The 16306-nt window shown below is 45.1% G+C and overlaps 4 protein-coding genes across 4 annotated transcripts; 3 read left to right on the top strand and 1 right to left on the bottom strand.

Annotated features, from left to right (window-relative positions):
- Window positions 1–4992: 4992 nt before the first annotated feature.
- On the top strand, window positions 4993–7368 carry CCR75_008932 (uncharacterized protein). The gene is made up of 4 exons (XM_067966979.1): window positions 4993–5202; window positions 5300–5422; window positions 5493–5672; window positions 5750–7368. The coding sequence occupies exons 1-4, from the start codon at window positions 5014–5016 to the stop codon at window positions 6101–6103; spliced, it is 846 nt and encodes a 281-aa protein (XP_067823875.1). The 5' UTR covers window positions 4993–5013; the 3' UTR covers window positions 6104–7368.
- A 2680-nt stretch (window positions 7369–10048) lies between these two features.
- On the top strand, window positions 10049–11884 carry CCR75_008933 (uncharacterized protein; the record flags this gene model as incomplete). Its single annotated transcript, XM_067966980.1, has 1 exon — window positions 10049–11884. The coding sequence occupies one exon, from the start codon at window positions 10049–10051 to the stop codon at window positions 11882–11884; it is 1836 nt and encodes a 611-aa protein (XP_067823874.1).
- A 124-nt stretch (window positions 11885–12008) lies between these two features.
- CCR75_008934 (uncharacterized protein) lies at window positions 12009–15633 on the bottom strand (the record flags this gene model as incomplete). The annotated part of the gene is given in 3 exon segments (XM_067966981.1): window positions 12009–14102; window positions 14172–14366; window positions 14377–15633. The coding sequence occupies 3 exon segments, from the start codon at window positions 15631–15633 to the stop codon at window positions 14016–14018; spliced, it is 1539 nt and encodes a 512-aa protein (XP_067823879.1). The 3' UTR covers window positions 12009–14015.
- Window positions 12111–13862, top strand: CCR75_008935 (uncharacterized protein; the record flags this gene model as incomplete). The annotated part of the gene is made up of 1 exon (XM_067966982.1): window positions 12111–13862. The coding sequence occupies one exon, from the start codon at window positions 12111–12113 to the stop codon at window positions 13860–13862; it is 1752 nt and encodes a 583-aa protein (XP_067823878.1).
- Window positions 15634–16306: the final 673 nt, after the last annotated feature.

Below are 16306 nucleotides of genomic sequence, written 5' to 3'. Positions count from 1 at the left end.
CATTATGGGTAGGGATGATGACACGAGGTGTGTCGCCAGCAATGGCTGAACAATACAATTAACCGTTGCGCGTTGTATATCTATCTGTTGAGGATCGATACAACTTCGACAACCCTTCTAAGGATTGTTGGGATGGATCTCTTAGGTAATCCATCAACCCTGTAAGAGCCTTATCTTCATGTTAAGCTCTTCTAACGTCGTCATTTAATGTTGACATCGGAACACTTATTATTGCAACAGTGATCTTATGGTCACTGTTGCGCAGCCAGCTCAAAATAGGGCCGGCGCGAAAGGGCATCAGCGACAACGCTTAGTCGTCTTGATTTATACTCCACGGAGAAGTTATACTCCGCAAAGGAAGACAACCATCTCGCCATTCTATGCGAGAGGTGTGGACTGCTTATGGCCGTGCGTAAAGACGCATGGTCCGTATATTCAATGAACGGTCTATCTTCCAAGAGGTAGACCCTAACTTAGCCAGTGCGTATTTCATGGCAAGGAGTTCCTTATCATACACTAAATAGTTGCGTTCGCTGGTTGAAATTGACGCGATTGAAAATAGACGACGCGCTCTGCGCCGTCTGTGACATATTGCGTTAACGCACAGCCGAATGCAAAATCGCTGGCGTCAGGGACGACATGAAAAGGTCGATCTCGGTCTGCAATCGCCAGGATTGGCGATTGCATCCAGCTTTTCTTAATATCATCGAAGGAAAGCTGACAATCAGGGTTCCATGACAACTTTACGTTTTTTCTTCAACAAAGAAGAAAGATATACTGTCATTTTAGCACAAGTACGTGAGTACTTGTGCAAAAATGCCGCTAAACGAGGAACTGTTTTAGTCCCTTACATCGACTGGTACAAGCCAGTCGGTGATCGCCTTGATCTTTTTCTGAATCGCGGCATTCACCGTGTTTACCCACGATGCACCCAAGAAGAGGTATTTCGCTTGCAGCGAATATACATTTCTGCATGCAACTTGTGCTTACGCATAAGGGTAAGAACCTTTCGGACGTGGATACGATGAACTTCAACATCCGGCGTTCCGTCCATTGCTCTGCTATGAATGAAGACGTCATCAAAATAGCTCGGTGCGAATTCCACACCGATCTCAACAGATTGGTTACACATTAAATGTCGCAGGGGCATTACTGAGTCCCTGTGACATACCTAACCACTCACATAGCATTCCACTTGGGGTGCTTACTGCTGTCGTGTTCACGCATAAGGATCTGATAGAATCCATTCATCAGATCCATTGACAAAGAGATAGTACTCTTTGACATACCATCAATGATTACGTCTTTTCATGGTATCGAAATCTGAGCCGGTATCAATACCTGTATTCTTTCTATACTGATCCCTTAACTGCTCAATTGCTATATGATTTTCCCTCACATGGTCCACTGCGAAGCGTTCGGCAAAGAATTTGTCGATCGCAATTACTTGTTCACGAGGCAATGGCCATTGCTTCATGACACAGTATTTCGAACCTGGGATTAGGTCGAATTCGTGTCGAGTGCCTTTATTCTTAGGCAACTCGCACGGTACTGATTCCGGGAAGACATTTTTAAATTCCTTTTAATCGTTTCTTAAAGGGTTTGTCTTTAAAGACTCCCAAGATTGGGCCGCAAGCCGTTCCATCCGAGTCTTTTCATCGAGGAAGCTGCTGAGAGCCAAATCATTCTCAGAAAAATACTATTGCTGACCGAATATCGGCCACGTACTTGTCATCTATATCAAGTACGCAGATCTGCTTGACGTTGCCACTACGTAGATCACGAAGAACCGTTTCCGTTCTAGCGTTGGCAATTAAGTTATTTTCGAAATTATCTTCGGAGGCGCTAATAGATCAAGTGGATACGCGCCTACATTTGATCTATTGTTTACTTTAGTTTCTTCTTTGGAACTTAATTTGAAAAGGTACCTGGGAGCCTTTGACCACAGATTTCCGGGAGCTTATTCCCACAGAAATTATTGAGTTGTATCATCTCCAACTGCCTCTAGCCGTGGTTGCGGTTCCACAGCGAAATCCTCTACGATAGACTCTCCAATCGATCTACGACATCGCACTGTCTCTTGTAGACTTTTTTTTAAACTTTCTTGGATGTTGCTTTTTTAAGCAAGCAACTTTGTTTCGTACCACTCAATTTATTCGAGTGTTCGAACTTCGACGCTGCCTGTGTGCACAGCCGTCGAGATCAACCTTTTCAACATGTGGGTATTCGCGCTGAGGTCTTGTGCAGTCACGCTAACGACCCAGCTACAAATGAGGCTATCGCACTACATCCACATGCTTGTGGACGCCCCAAGACATTCATCAGTTGTCCATATGATGACAAGAGACAGGCATCGTCACGGCTTGATACTGCCAATTTATACATGGGCTCGTACTTTCTGAGCCAAGGTAATCCAAGGATGACATCAAATTTATCATCCAAATCTAGTACGATGAAATCATTTTCGTACTGTTTACCCTTTAACGTGTATTGGATACCAGCTACACGATTCTTAACCGTCACATATGCGCCTGTGCTAGGCGCACTGACATCCTGTTAGAGGAATATCGTGCTCAATAAATTTAAGCCTGCGCTCTTCTAGTGATTGGCGTATAATAAAATTATTTGACGCCCCACAATCGACTAGGGACTTAAGTGGTAACTTATTTAACACTTTAATTTTCAGAAGATGAGGTTAATCTCATCCTCTGGGGCAGTTACACACAATGTTTGTGTGTGAGGAGCAACTTTCGTCAAAAGACCTGCAACTTCTTTTGACGTTGCTGGATCAGTAGGGCGCTCCGCACCTACTGACCCCGACCGTTTTTTGACGATCCGCCTCACCGCTACGATTTCGCAACAGCGTCGGATCCGCGTCCTCCGCAATTCCTAGCGAGAGTTCATTCTTTTCGCTCAGTATTTTTAGGTACTGGCCGTGGGCAACTACACTCGTACACGTAGTGGCCCATTTTTTGACAGCGATTCCATTTCTGTAATCGTTTGTAACTTGATGCGCGAGGTTATTCGCTCTCAACATACGAGAGATCCACGGGTTCTAAACCTCCGTTTTCTTGTCGTCTCGGAGGACGATAACCACCAGTGGACAAAACCTGCTTAAGACTTAAGTCCTCATGTTCCGCTACAGATATCGCTTGGTCTAGCGACTCGAATTTTAACGAAACAGATGGCTCTTAACAGGACCATCTAAAGACCTTTAAAAAACACAGTTACCTGTTTGTTCATCTATTGGATGACTAACGATACAACTGAACAGGTATCGTGTATGTTGGGCATAAGCGTGAAGTCACGCTTGCCCTGCTTTAAATCCAAGAGCTCGGCTCGAGCCCTCCATTCGGCACATGGCGGCTTAAACGTTTGTCTGAGCCGGGTCTTAAAAAACTCATACGACCCAAAGAGTAATGGGACGTGAAGCTTGAGCCGCAAGGCCCAAGATTTGGCGCGTCCGGCTAAGTTGGACGTGCCAAATTTCACTTTCGTCGCATCATCACTGATACGACGAGCTTCTATGGCATCGTCTAAGTCGACGAGCCATCTCAAAAAGGAGTCGCCTTCGACTAGCTTAAACTTAGATATTTCTATCTTTAAGCTTTCGGGTCGACGCGGAAACATCGGCCCATTAGCAGCATATACATGCTGCAGTCTCAGCATTTCCAACTGTTGAGCACCCTGTTCTATTAACACCTCTGTGTGTTGAGAGCCTTGCTGGTGAAGTAAGGTTACTTTCTCTTGGGCCCCGTCGAGTTCGTGTTGAATGAATTCGACTCTGCCCAGAGTATATAGCATAGCGCCAACGGCTGGCCCGCCTATGACCAAATTCGTTCGTTTGATCGCTCTCCATTCGAGGTCACTCAAATGAGGAAGTCTCTCACGCGTTGCGTGATAACCTTCTTGAGGGGCTTGGAAGCCCCCCTTCTTCATTCAACATGTCCATGTTGGATGAAACGTGCGTGGACGTACACAAGAGTACAGAGGAAGGTTTCTAGGTAGCTAAGGGTCATTAGCTGCCAAAAAGTAATTCAATGGTTTAGAATTACGGAAAAGTAAGGATGTATTAATATAAATTGTTTCGTAACGATCTTCTATCAACTACTGAACTTATCATATTAATATGTAACTAAGTATGGCGCCTCCTTGCGCATCGCACAATCGTGTTTTTAAACGATTGGCGGGGTTGATCTAGCCTTGAATCAACCAATCAATAGAGCAATGTCTTATTGCATCAATAATAACAAATTTGGTATTACTGGAACGATTTAAGTCAAAATTAATAAAGATAATAATTTTGCACTTCTTTATTAATTTCCTCTCATAGGAAATAATATGTATTACTCCTCTTAAGGAGATAATTCTTATTATCAGACACCCCGTTACAGTATGATCGCAGCCTACTTACGTGCATTGCCAATTATTATAAGGAAATGCAATAAATTTCATTGTAAAGATGTGAACGCCAACTTTTGGTTTGGTACATCGGCTAAAATTGCAGACTTAGGTATGGATATGATGCATGTAGCTTTTATACCCCATTGTACTCTCCACGCATGAAAATTTCACAACAGTCGAAGTAGATGCAAATGCAACAAAAACAAATTCATCGATGCTCCGCAAGGTCGCGATCTACTGCTAAAAGCTGCGCAGAACTTGCCTTTGGAGGTAATCGCAAGCTGCTTTGAGTCCCCCTTGCTGCTGAAGTTGATTCTTGCTCATGTTCTGCACAGCGCAAGAATACGCAGTATGTAATCTTCTTGCTTGCTGAAACCTTCCTTGGGCTGTATGGATGAGAAAAAAAGAGCTTATAAATACCGCATGTTTTATCGACTCGGGATGCCTCTTCGTAACAGGTCGAAAAACACGTTACAAGAACCAAGCTAACTCGCTTATTGCACTAAGTGCGGTTTGAATGGCCGTCGTTCGCCCGTCCACGATCAAGGCATCTGACATAACGCGATCAGCCAACCCCCCTCCGGCACATCAAATACCTGCTGTGGATCAATGGAAATGGCCAGCAATCTCCTTGAAAGCTACAAGCAGTGGGCTGGCGGCATGGATGTGGTGCTGATGGATTGGGTTGACCCCACCCTGCGTTATCGTCTCTCGCCGATGCGAGACTATTTTCTCGCTGACTTCGGCACGGTCTTCGCCCTGTGCGTCGCATACCTTACATTTGTAGTGGTGGGCACGGTATGTCTATCTTTGTTTTTGGCTGCACTTGCATGAACCACGTACAGCTATAGCAGCACAGCGCTGACCTTACGTTTGGTCTTGCTGCATTATTTAGCTTGTCATGAAATCAGGCATGCCCGCATTTAATATGGCTCCGCTCCAATTCATTTATAACCCTGCTCAAGTCGTCTTGTGCTCCTACATGACCGTTGAGGCCATCCTTCAGGCCCGTCGCAACGTACGTATCCTACCGGGATCATGTTTTTGTCTTGTATTACCATTAACGTTGTTTAACTTATGTATTGCAGGGCTTTTCAGCTACCCCGTGCAATGCGTTCGATCACGAAAAACCTGTGATGGGCAATCTAATGTACATCTTTTACCTATCCAAGGTACTTGACTTTTGCGACACTTTCTTCATCGTTTTGGGCAAGAAATGGAAACAGCTTTCGGTGCTCCACGTCTATCACCACGTCACCGTCTTCTTCGTGAGTCTTTTTTATTGTGCTCTTGTATTTGGGCTTGCCTTGAGAAAATATCCTTATTTTACCATTTGCTGCAATAGTGCTACTGGGCTAATTTTCGCACATCCTATGACGGTGACCTCTACATGACCATCGTGCTTAACGGTGGTGTGCACGCCATCATGTACATGTATTATTTTGTGAGCTCTCACACGCGCAATATTTGGTGGAAGCCGTATTTGACGACGGTTCAAATGATCCAATTTCTGCTTATGAATGCGCAAGGCTACCTTATGGTCTCGCGTTCATGCCCTGGTATGCCGTACAAGATCTCAGTGATGTACCTTATCTACGTGCAATCGCTTTTCTGGCTCTTTATGAACTTTTTTATCATGAACTACTGTCTCAATACACGAAAGCCAAAGTCTGTTGAGGCCGTGAAGAAGACGCTGTGACGAGTCGGATCAATCAGCGGAAGCGGCCGGGCAGGCAGATGAATTGCGATTCCCATTACGAGAAACCCTTTGAGGAATTGCAAGGTGTAGAGATCATATTGTCTTAAGTAAAAAGAAAAATTAATATACCATGCATCTGAAAGAATTTTATATGCACCATCGCCCCTATGTGAAATATAAGATACGAAATGATCATTATGAATGCCGCACCTAAAAGCACGAGTGACGATGGAAGGCACTGAGACGCGCAGACCATCATCTTTGCCTTATAAGAACAAAATAAACATATTTCGAACATTCTGTCCTGGCGCAATAATTTTAAAGAAATGGCACGAAGCTATCTTGCGCTCGTCTTGCGCTCTACGTTGTGGGGTGCCGCGCAATACTAAAGCATTCGCGGAAGCAAAAGCCATTTGTCTCCAATTTGCTGTCAATCGCCGGAAACCGCGATGACGGAAAGGCCACGAAGCTCGCGCTGGAACTGGAAGATGTGGTGACATGGCTCCGAACTTAGATAAAAACTGCATCTTTCAATAGCATCGTATTTCTCAAGCTAGCGCAAACATTTTGACAGAATTTTTGTTTCCAGGAAAACGTATGTCTTGTCTCTAGAAGCACCGCGAGACCAGCCTGTTGAAAGATGCTTCCAGAGCGCGTGATGCTGCTGTCTTGCCGATCGAGGTCGCACGGCTATGCACTGTGAAAAGGTTTTCGTGTATCACAGTAAAACCATTTGGTGTCAGTGCCTTCTCACAACGTATGGGATAGTGCACAAGGTCGAGGTCTTTCGTGTGCACCACCACCCATTGCATCCAAATAAGATCATAACTTGCACAGGTCGACTCAAGTTCCTGCAAACCCATGCAGTATAGGTGCCTTGCTCTTCATTTGCTCCATAGTCGGAAAATCTACGCAGCAGCCTCGGACTCTGCTCCACTAAATCTACGTCGTCAAACATGGGCAGCAGCAGCAATTTGCTTACTCGACCAATACCTGCACCGCAGTCGGCTGCCGCATGACAGACAGACCCAATCAGATTTTATTGTTTCTCGTACATATTTAAGAAGCCGCTTCGATTCTCGAATAATAATTTCGGTACAAACGCAAAACGTCTAGCACGCTGTTGTGGGTTAGCGGACAGTTGACCTCGTCATCCCAGAACTAATGAGCTTAGGCGTACCACGCAAGCTCTCGCGGAGTGTCAATGGTAGATTATGATATCTCATAATCTTGTGTCGTTTTCCTTTTAATTCATTGACCATTTTCCGCAGTGCTGCTTGTCGACGCACGATTTTCCCTTCTGCTGTGTACGGCAACGGTCCCTGGGCAATAAATTTGTACAGTAGAACCCCTCTAAAGTAATACTCTTAGGACCGAAAAGTAATATTACTTTATGCGTTTTATTACTTTAGATGCCAACCTCTTCTCTCCAGAAAATTTTCGTTTAGAAAGCTCAATGTGCAGCTGACGCATTACCTAACCCTAACCCTCGACGTGAAGCTTCAACTTTGACACTTTAACGAAACTAAAATATTTATAAGAAGTACAGAAAGGGAACGGCAAATCTAAACGTCTAAGCAAGAACTGCAAACTTAACACAAAAAATGGCGAAAGCACACCTGAAGGTTGCTCATGCTCCTATCACTAATGAAATCCGCATAGCTATCAGTAAAAGGAAGCGTGATACCAGTGGAACACAGAAGGATATTGCACAATGGGTGGTAGAGAAATTTGGCATGACTGTCAGTCGAGCTGCGATTTCCAAGATTCTCAAGCAGCAGGAGCACTGGATCTCCCAAGGTGAAAAAGCTGGTGCAGGAGACGGAGCAAAAATTAGTATGGATGCGAAGCGTCAGAAGACTGTAGAATACCCTCTCATGGAAGAGGCACTTTACAAATTTGTGCGAACTTACGAAGATGTCATGGATCTCTCGGGTGAACTTTATAAAGAAAAGGGGAGGATTTTTTTGGAGAGACTGTACCCCGATCAAGACACAAATACGTTTCAATTCTCCAATGGCTGGTTGAACAGGTTCAAAGCTCGATATGGAATCAAAGAGCGAGTGAGACATGGAGAGAGCGGTTCGGTTAACATGGAGATACTCGAGCAATCCTTACCCGCAATTCGAGAAGTTTTGGATCAGTATGAATGGAAGGATATCTACAATATGGATGAAACGGGTTTGTTTTACCGACTTCAGGTATGTCGGGGCCAGTTGAAATCACTTTGGAAGCAACTTCAAATACTAAAATTTATTGCCTCCTCACTTTAGGCTGATCGTTCACTTGCAACGAAGCAACTGGAGGGCCGCAAGCAGCACAAGGAACGGCTAACTTTTGTTGTTTGTGCCAACGGAGATGGCTCAGATCGTGTCCCACTTTGGGTGATTGGGAAATACTTGAATCCCCGTTGTCTCAAAAATATCAATCGTCAGAACCTTGGCTGCCACTACAGGGCAAACCCGAAGGCTTGGATGAACAGTGTATTGTTTTTGGAATGGCTACAATGGTTTAATCGGAGGATGGGGAGAAGACAGGTGCTGCTGATTATGGACAATTGTCCTGCTCATGTTCCAATTGACAGCTTGCCGGAGCTGGCCAATATTAAAATCCTTTACCTGCCGCCCAACACAACTTCCCGAATTCAGCCTTGTGATGCAGGCATTATTCGAACTTTGAAGGCCTTTTACAGGAAAATTTTCAATCGCAACTTGCTAAGAGCATTGGAGCTGGATGAAACACTTGACAATGTGGAAGCGCATAAAAAAGTGGATGTTTTGAAGGCGATGGTGTGGGCTGTGGAGGCCTGGAATATGGTGACCAAGGAAACTATTCGTAATTGTTTTAATCACTGCAAAATTCGGACATCAAGCTTGAACATCCAAGTTCCTACTAGGGCGACCGAACCCCCCGCAAATGTTGCAGATGACCTGATGTTACAGAATGATCAACTGTACCGCAATCCAATGGACATCAACGCCATCCTCAACAACCCCTTGGAGAGAGAGGTCGCCTATAGTCCTGACGTAGAAGACATTGTGGCAGTAACAATGGAAGAACATGGATTGTATTTGCCTGTAGAAGTGGAAGGAGGGATTCCCGATGCGGATGATAGCGAAGTGCCAGCCCCCGTGAAAGCCAAGGACGTCCTTGATGCAATAAGGTTGTGTAAACTGTACTTCATGCAGAGGGAGTGTGATAATTCCACGACTCACAGGAAACTGAATGAAGTTTTGGACGATTTTGAAAGGATACAGATTACTGGAAAGAAGCAAGTCACTCTCCATCGATTTCTCTCAAAAGCGGCAAAAGAAGTATAGTTATTTGAAAAAAAATTTTTTTTAGATGCAACTTAATATATTACTTTTGGGGTATGTGTCTACTAATAGTGGGACTTTAAAAAATATTACTTTATTACTTTGGCAAAATATTACTTTAACCTTAAGTCCCAACTCGGGACCACGAAATTTTATTACTTAGGACGTATTATTACTTTAGAGCGTATTACTTTAGAGGGGTTCTACTGTACCAGCAAACGATGGATATACAGGCTGTGATTAGCAAAGGGTGCATTTAAATAGATATGCGTTCTGATTGGCTTTAAGTCGGGGTGTTCAAATAGCAAAGTAAATATAGCAATGGCCTAATATTATTATTTCAGAATTCCAATTTATCGTTGTAGATGCAGGTAGCGGTATTTAAGTGTACGGGAGCATATATTATTCTCAATTCGGAAATTATTCTCAAGAGTAATTTGAATGTAATAATTGCCTCTTCTTTTGTGAATCTATAAAATTGATAATTTCAACATAATTGTATGTTTTTTTTGAGATAGTAAAGCACTAGAAAGTGAAGGTGCGTTCGTGGACGTCGGATTTTACATTCTGGCTGTGCCTCTTAAGGCATCGGCTTACTATCTACTCAGTATTTATTTACGAGGCTGGGATGCACTTGGCAGCGCTCAGGGATATCGTGACGCTACCATTGGACGCTGAAGACTCGTACAGTTCCAATCAACAGAATGCGACAGCGGAGCGCAAAGGGGAAGGGAGCATTTATCAAGACAATTCGCCCAGCAGTCCATGTCCGTCCTCGTCCAGTAGCAGCAGCGAAGGCAGAAGCACTTCCAGTAGATCTAGCTCTGTCTCAAATGCCAACTCCGGTAACTTTTATAGCGTGGCGTCACCACCACCTACAAACAACGGCAGTAAAAATATTGGAGACGATCACAAAAGAGAGAAAGTTGACGATCATTACGTCAATGGGAACAAGTATGACTCAAGCATTGAAAACTTTGCCGACGGAAGTGACCAAGAGGAAGAAGAAAGGGTGTTGATCGATACAGAGGATGAACAAGAGGGGGCCTACGATGAAAATGACCCAACAGATGAGGATTTTAGCAGTGAAAGCGATGAAAGCTCGTGCCTCGATGGCTCATACCCACGTCTACCAGCAGCAGCAGTCGACTCACTCATAGCTCTGCGCCAGCGGGTAGCATTCAAAGAGCTGCAGCTGAATGAGAAAGAAAAAGAGGAAGTGATAGCAGATGCCAGAAAACGGCACCAAGAACGGCGACAAGCCCAGCGGTCAAAGAAAAAGAAGTCGTCGCAGTCCAAGCGGCGACATAAAAGTGCCAGCTCACAACGGCGTAAAAAATCCACAAGCTTCAAGAGGCATCACACAAACGATGCTGCTAAGGGTAAGGATGTAACTGAGGATGAGTGGGTTGTGGATTGCTCTTGTGGACTGAATAAAAAAAATTACGATGACGGAACTTTAATGATCCAATGCGACAGTTGCTCACACTGGGTCCATGCTAAATGTGCAAACAAACAGCCTGAGGCTGTTGCTCAGGAGAAGTTTTTGTGTTTCCGTTGTGGTTGGATCTTCGACTGCGAGTGTGATATTCGTCGCCAACCCAACCATGATGATGGGCATCGTATGGTAGAGTGCGATAGCTGCAAAACGTGGCAACATACGATGTGTGTTGGAATCCCGATGACCGAAGAACCAGCGGATGATTATCAGTGCCCACGATGTATTATGAAGGGCCGCCAATGTGAACCTGCATCGGAAAGTGGCGAGTCTCGCGATCGTCAGCTAATGAGAAGCCGCAAGGGGAAGCGAATAGGCCGTCGGCTAAGCAGAAATGCGAGTTTACTTGATGGGCGCTCAGCAGCAAGCTCAGTCGAGCCAACGACAATCTCAACGCAAGTTAAAAGAAGGCTTACTAAACGAAACAAAGAATTGACAGCAGATAAGGGTAAATCTCTTACGCAATTATCTTATTCTCGTCCTGTGTCGGCAGCGTATTCTTCATCCATTCCACCTCCTCCCGTGTCACCACCGCCAGGATTGGCTCAAATGCTCACTAGGTCTCCAAGCTATGATCGAAATCGCGTTCACGTAGAGGGAAGAAGAAGTTGCACACAAGGACTGCAAACTACGCAATTTGTTGACTCGCATCAGCGCAAACGAGGTCGGCCGATGCCGAATGCTGATATTACCACAACAAAAACGAGCGGGCGTGTTCGAATTGCGTTATCCCAGTCTGAAGTTTCACCGTCGCTAAGGGGCAAAGGACTTATGCTACAAAGGTATTCTTCTAATCCAAGTGTTCCGTCGACACCATCAGGGAAGGTACGACCTTCGCGACCGCTGTCAAGTGGTACCGATCAAACCCATGGTAGCCACGGTGTTAGTAGTCGAAGGCGTAAGGGAGATTCGGCTCGAGACCGACTAGCTAAAAAGCTTAAAGTAAGAAGGGCGTCGTCGCGATGAATAATAGTTTTACGAGTATGGAACTCAAATAATTGCGATCAATTTACTAAAGGGAAACGTAAACGTTAAAACGACTCGGAACGTTTTAAAAGCTCAAACCCTAGCGCTATTTGTTCCATATAAAGTACCAAAACGAAGGAGTAGATAGTCTAGACTTATCAAGGAAGCAATGCGACGCACCCTCTTCACGCGGCGGCCTATTGCCTTGCAGTCTCCACGCAACAGAATGCTGACGACAAAACGATCCAAACGTATTCTTTTGATTGACATTCCTGAGCATGTTTCTGAGGTTTCATGCGCTCAGGTGCTCGTTCAGCGTGGCCATACGGTCGACCAAGTTCGTGCCGTTTCGGATGAGTATCTGACATCAGTAGTAAAAAATTATGACGCGCTAATAGCAGCGCCTGGAACGAAGCTGTCAAGCAACTTGTTAAGCGTGGGTACCAAGCATAAGCTGCAATTGGTCGCTGTGCCTGCCGCCTCAATTCCCAGCGAGGATATTGATCTAATGGAGGCCACGAATCAGGGTATAATGCTTCTGCAGCTTGATTCTAAACAGGTAGGTGACCGCTCGTCTGTCGAAGCTGAATACGGCCTCAGTCTTCTGATTGAATTAGCGCGACATCTGCCACGTAGTATGGCCTATATGCGCTCAAGCGAACCGTTGGATCGGCAGCATCTCGTCGGCACAGAACTGGCGGGGAAGATTCTGGGAGTTGTAGGCATTGGACAAGCTGGACGGCGTGTAGTCGACATCGCACGTACCCTTGGTCTGCAGATCTATGGCTTTGACCCAAATGTGAACCAGGAAGCAGCCGATCTCATGGGAGTAAAGTGTGTTTCCTTGGACACCCTGTATCATACTTGTGACTTCATAACTTTTCACGCTCCGTTGACGGCGCGGACCCGTGGCATGTTTGGAGACGAGGCATTGGAAAAGTGCAAAGCAGGCGTTAAAATTGTGTCTGTGGCAGAATATCGAGGTAGCCATGGGCTGCTAAACGAGAAGACGCTTTTGCGAGGCCTAGAGTCAGGGAAGATTGGAGGCGTGGCATTAGATATACTTCAATCGGTAGAATTGACGGAAAACGTGGAATTGTCGCCAGCGTGGTCCAAGCTAATGAAGCAAAAAAACGTCATAATCCGTGCCCATGAAGACGGTGCGGCATCCGACAACATACTGCTAAGTCGCAAATACCGTCTGTTGGCGGAGAACGTCGGCGATGCCCTGGCTCAGCGATACTACCGTGGTGTAGCTAACGGTGTATTCATGCCACTGACGTTGCAACCGGAGATGAAGCCATTTCTGGACCTGAGTGTGTCCCTTGGCCGTTTTGTGCACCAACTCACGCTGTCAGCCGACCCGAAGGATCAGATCACCAAGATTTATATTGCTACGTCGGGGGGATTACAAATTGACATTACTACACCAAAGGCTCGCCAGGCTATTCAAAACTCGCTTTTAAAAGGCATGCTTGAAAGCATGGAAAAAAACAAAGAAAACGGAGGACAACTCCGAATTAGTTTGCTAAATTCGTCATTGTTAACGATGGCTAACGGCATTGACGTGCGCCAAGGTGATTTAGAAAGTGATTCGGCGGCTGCGCGCCGCAACTTAAAGAATTGCTTAACTGTTGTCGTTGAGACAAAGAGCAAAGACCGCCTCGTTGTGAAGGGTAGTGTATTTGGTGAGGACCCACGAATCGTGCACGTGGATGGATACTCGGATTTTCCTGCCTTTCGTCCAAAAGGCAACATATTGGTATTTAACAATGACGATGTTCCAGGAGCAATCGCCGGCATTCTAAGTGAGCTGTCCAAGGCGAAAATTAACATTGCTTATTTCGGCCTTGCTCGCCAGAGCAACGTAAAGTATCCTCTTGGTATTCTCGCGCTCGATTCAATGCCTTCTACTGAGACTATAAACGTTCTTAAGGATTTAACGAGCGTGCACAGCATTCGCATCGCACGACTTTAAGGACAAGTTAGAAACTGCCTTTAATCTACCAAGTGCATTAGACAACTACCTGTACTGCGTCAGCTGCGCAAGACAATCGACTTTAATTTCATTAGGAATCGCCGTTATTAAGAGTGGTTGCGAATAATTGTTCAATTTTTCTCTCGAGTGATGCTACGTATTGATTTTTTTGTCAGTTGAAGTCTGGAGGAATCGCTTCATCGTGTTGTACAGCAACGGACTCATAGACTCCATTTCCTCCTAATTATGAGACATAGTACTATCGTAAGCATCTTAAAGCCGATATTATACCACGGTAACTGAACTTACCTCATAACAGTACATCATTACCGACATTGAGGCTGAAAACAGAACAACTTCGGCATATTTAAAGCCAAAGCAGACTTGACGGTCTTGCAGGATCATTGCCAAGCTGTCAATAGCGCGTGGCAGCACATACAAGGCTAATTCTGTGCACAACAAAGCGAGGTTACGGATGAGCTTCACATCTTTCTGACAGAATGCCTAAAAATACAAAAATACCAGATCGTCGGCTTTTTGGCTCTAAAAGAATTGTTATTGAAGCTCCGAATCCCGCCAAATAATAAAAGAACCGGTGGTCTGCGCTGACGACGCGGCGATGTAAGCACACAAGGGACAAATAGAGAGTCACATATGACGCTAAGAAGCAGTTGGATCGAATTGCGCCGAACGTAGATTGCGCCAGAGTCTCGAAGGGCTTTCGTAGAAAGCGCTCGAAATGGATGACCATATTTGGCACAATAAACAGCGACAAGTACAGCGGAAAAGTCTTTTGAAAAGCACGCTTAAAGCACAAAAGCGCTCCAACCAAGCACGAGTCGGCATTTGCGTGCACAAGCCTGCATGAAACGATGTCTGTTGGCAGCGGCAGCGCTCTAGGGATCCCCGGCTTTCGATCCATCAGCTTTTGAAAAGTCGCAGCGCTAACGGGATCTCCACGATTTACATTGTGCACCATTTCAAGAGTTTCCGGCTCGACCGGACCTGTCCGCTGAATAAAGTCAAAATAATCCGAGGGTAGCGTTGACGGCCTCATGATATATGCGTACATGACCTGCGCACACGATAGGGCAAACAGTAACGCGTCGCCGTATTGCCAGTCACTACCCCAGAAGTGCCATCGTTTTTGTCGTTTTGCAGTGTTATATCCACACTGTAGTGCTCTTGTAAGGGCATAAAGCGCGAACGATCGACGTCTTTTTGGGTCCATGAAACCTAGCGCAAGAGCAGCAATGGCTCCAGACCCTGAGGCCGCAATCTTCTTTAGCTCCCCCTCGTCTCTAAGCTGCTTTATAGGAACAATTCGCCGTAACAGCAACGGTAGCAGTGCCTTCAGTCCTTTGTAACCACCCGTGAACCACCCTAGAAAGAGGCCGAGCCGCACAGCGTCTACGCGAAAGTTTAGGTACCTTTCGTCCAGCAATTGCGGCAGATTAGCTGCTGCCTTCCAGTCGCGTCGTTGCAAAAATTTTAGCAGACGCAGTAAGACTGCAATACCAGCGCGTGTATTGTAAGCGAGCAAGAAGTTGCTTTTGCCTAGTCGCAGTGCCTCCAGCAGCTCCAGGCCGAGCGTGTTGTTTTTTTTACCACCCATTTGCTCCTCGCTCGCCAAGGCGCGCACCGCCAACTGCTCAAATTCAGGAGCATCATTTTCCTCTACAGTGGAGGCGAAAAGACTAATGTCTGATGCTGTTACGTGAAGTGTTGACGGCACATGCGGAGGCAACGACGTTGGAAACGACGACACCATGAAATTAGCCTTTAATTAAGAAATGATCCGCCTGAAGATATCGACTAGGCGTATAGGTAACAATTTTCGATTTAACGTTTTGCTTTTCCATATTCGGCATGAATAAGGTTCATCAAAATTCCTTAACGGAAGGAAGAGCGTGATGTGAATGCTTGGCGCGACACAAAGGCATAGCGTGAAAATTAGTACAGCAAGCATAATAAACTTATACTGTAGGACCTGATTGTTAGTCTAAAGCTGAAATTGCTATAAGTGGCTGTGACAAGACACACACTACTAAATAAGCTCTTATAATTTATTTATGGCCGCGGCTATGGCCACAGACACAACTTGTAACGGGGTGTATCGTTACATGTTATTAACACTTAAAGGTTGCTAATTAATATATTGTCTAAAAGGTAGATAATATCTGGAGGATATTACTTAATATAGTAATATTCAGAATTCTTAAGGTACAGACCATTATACCTATTTATTCCGCAGACTAATCAGAATTCATTTACATGTTTAGTGTTAGATTATAATTAAATTAGACTTTACAAAGATAGAACAAGAGACACTTAATTATATTTACTACAGTTTTCATTTTACCCTCTTAAAGCTAGTTGCCTTAAAGAGAAAATTTCCTCTGCACGTAGTAGTGTACGTGAAATAACGTAGGGCACCACTCGCA

The sequence above is a fragment of the Bremia lactucae genome, linkage group LG19 (assembly GCF_004359215.1).
Source record: "Bremia lactucae strain SF5 linkage group LG19, whole genome shotgun sequence".
Taxonomy (NCBI): Eukaryota; Oomycota; class Peronosporomycetes; order Peronosporales; family Peronosporaceae; genus Bremia; species Bremia lactucae.
The sequence above is the reverse complement of the archived record's forward strand: the minus strand, read 5'-3'. Positions and strand labels throughout refer to the sequence as shown.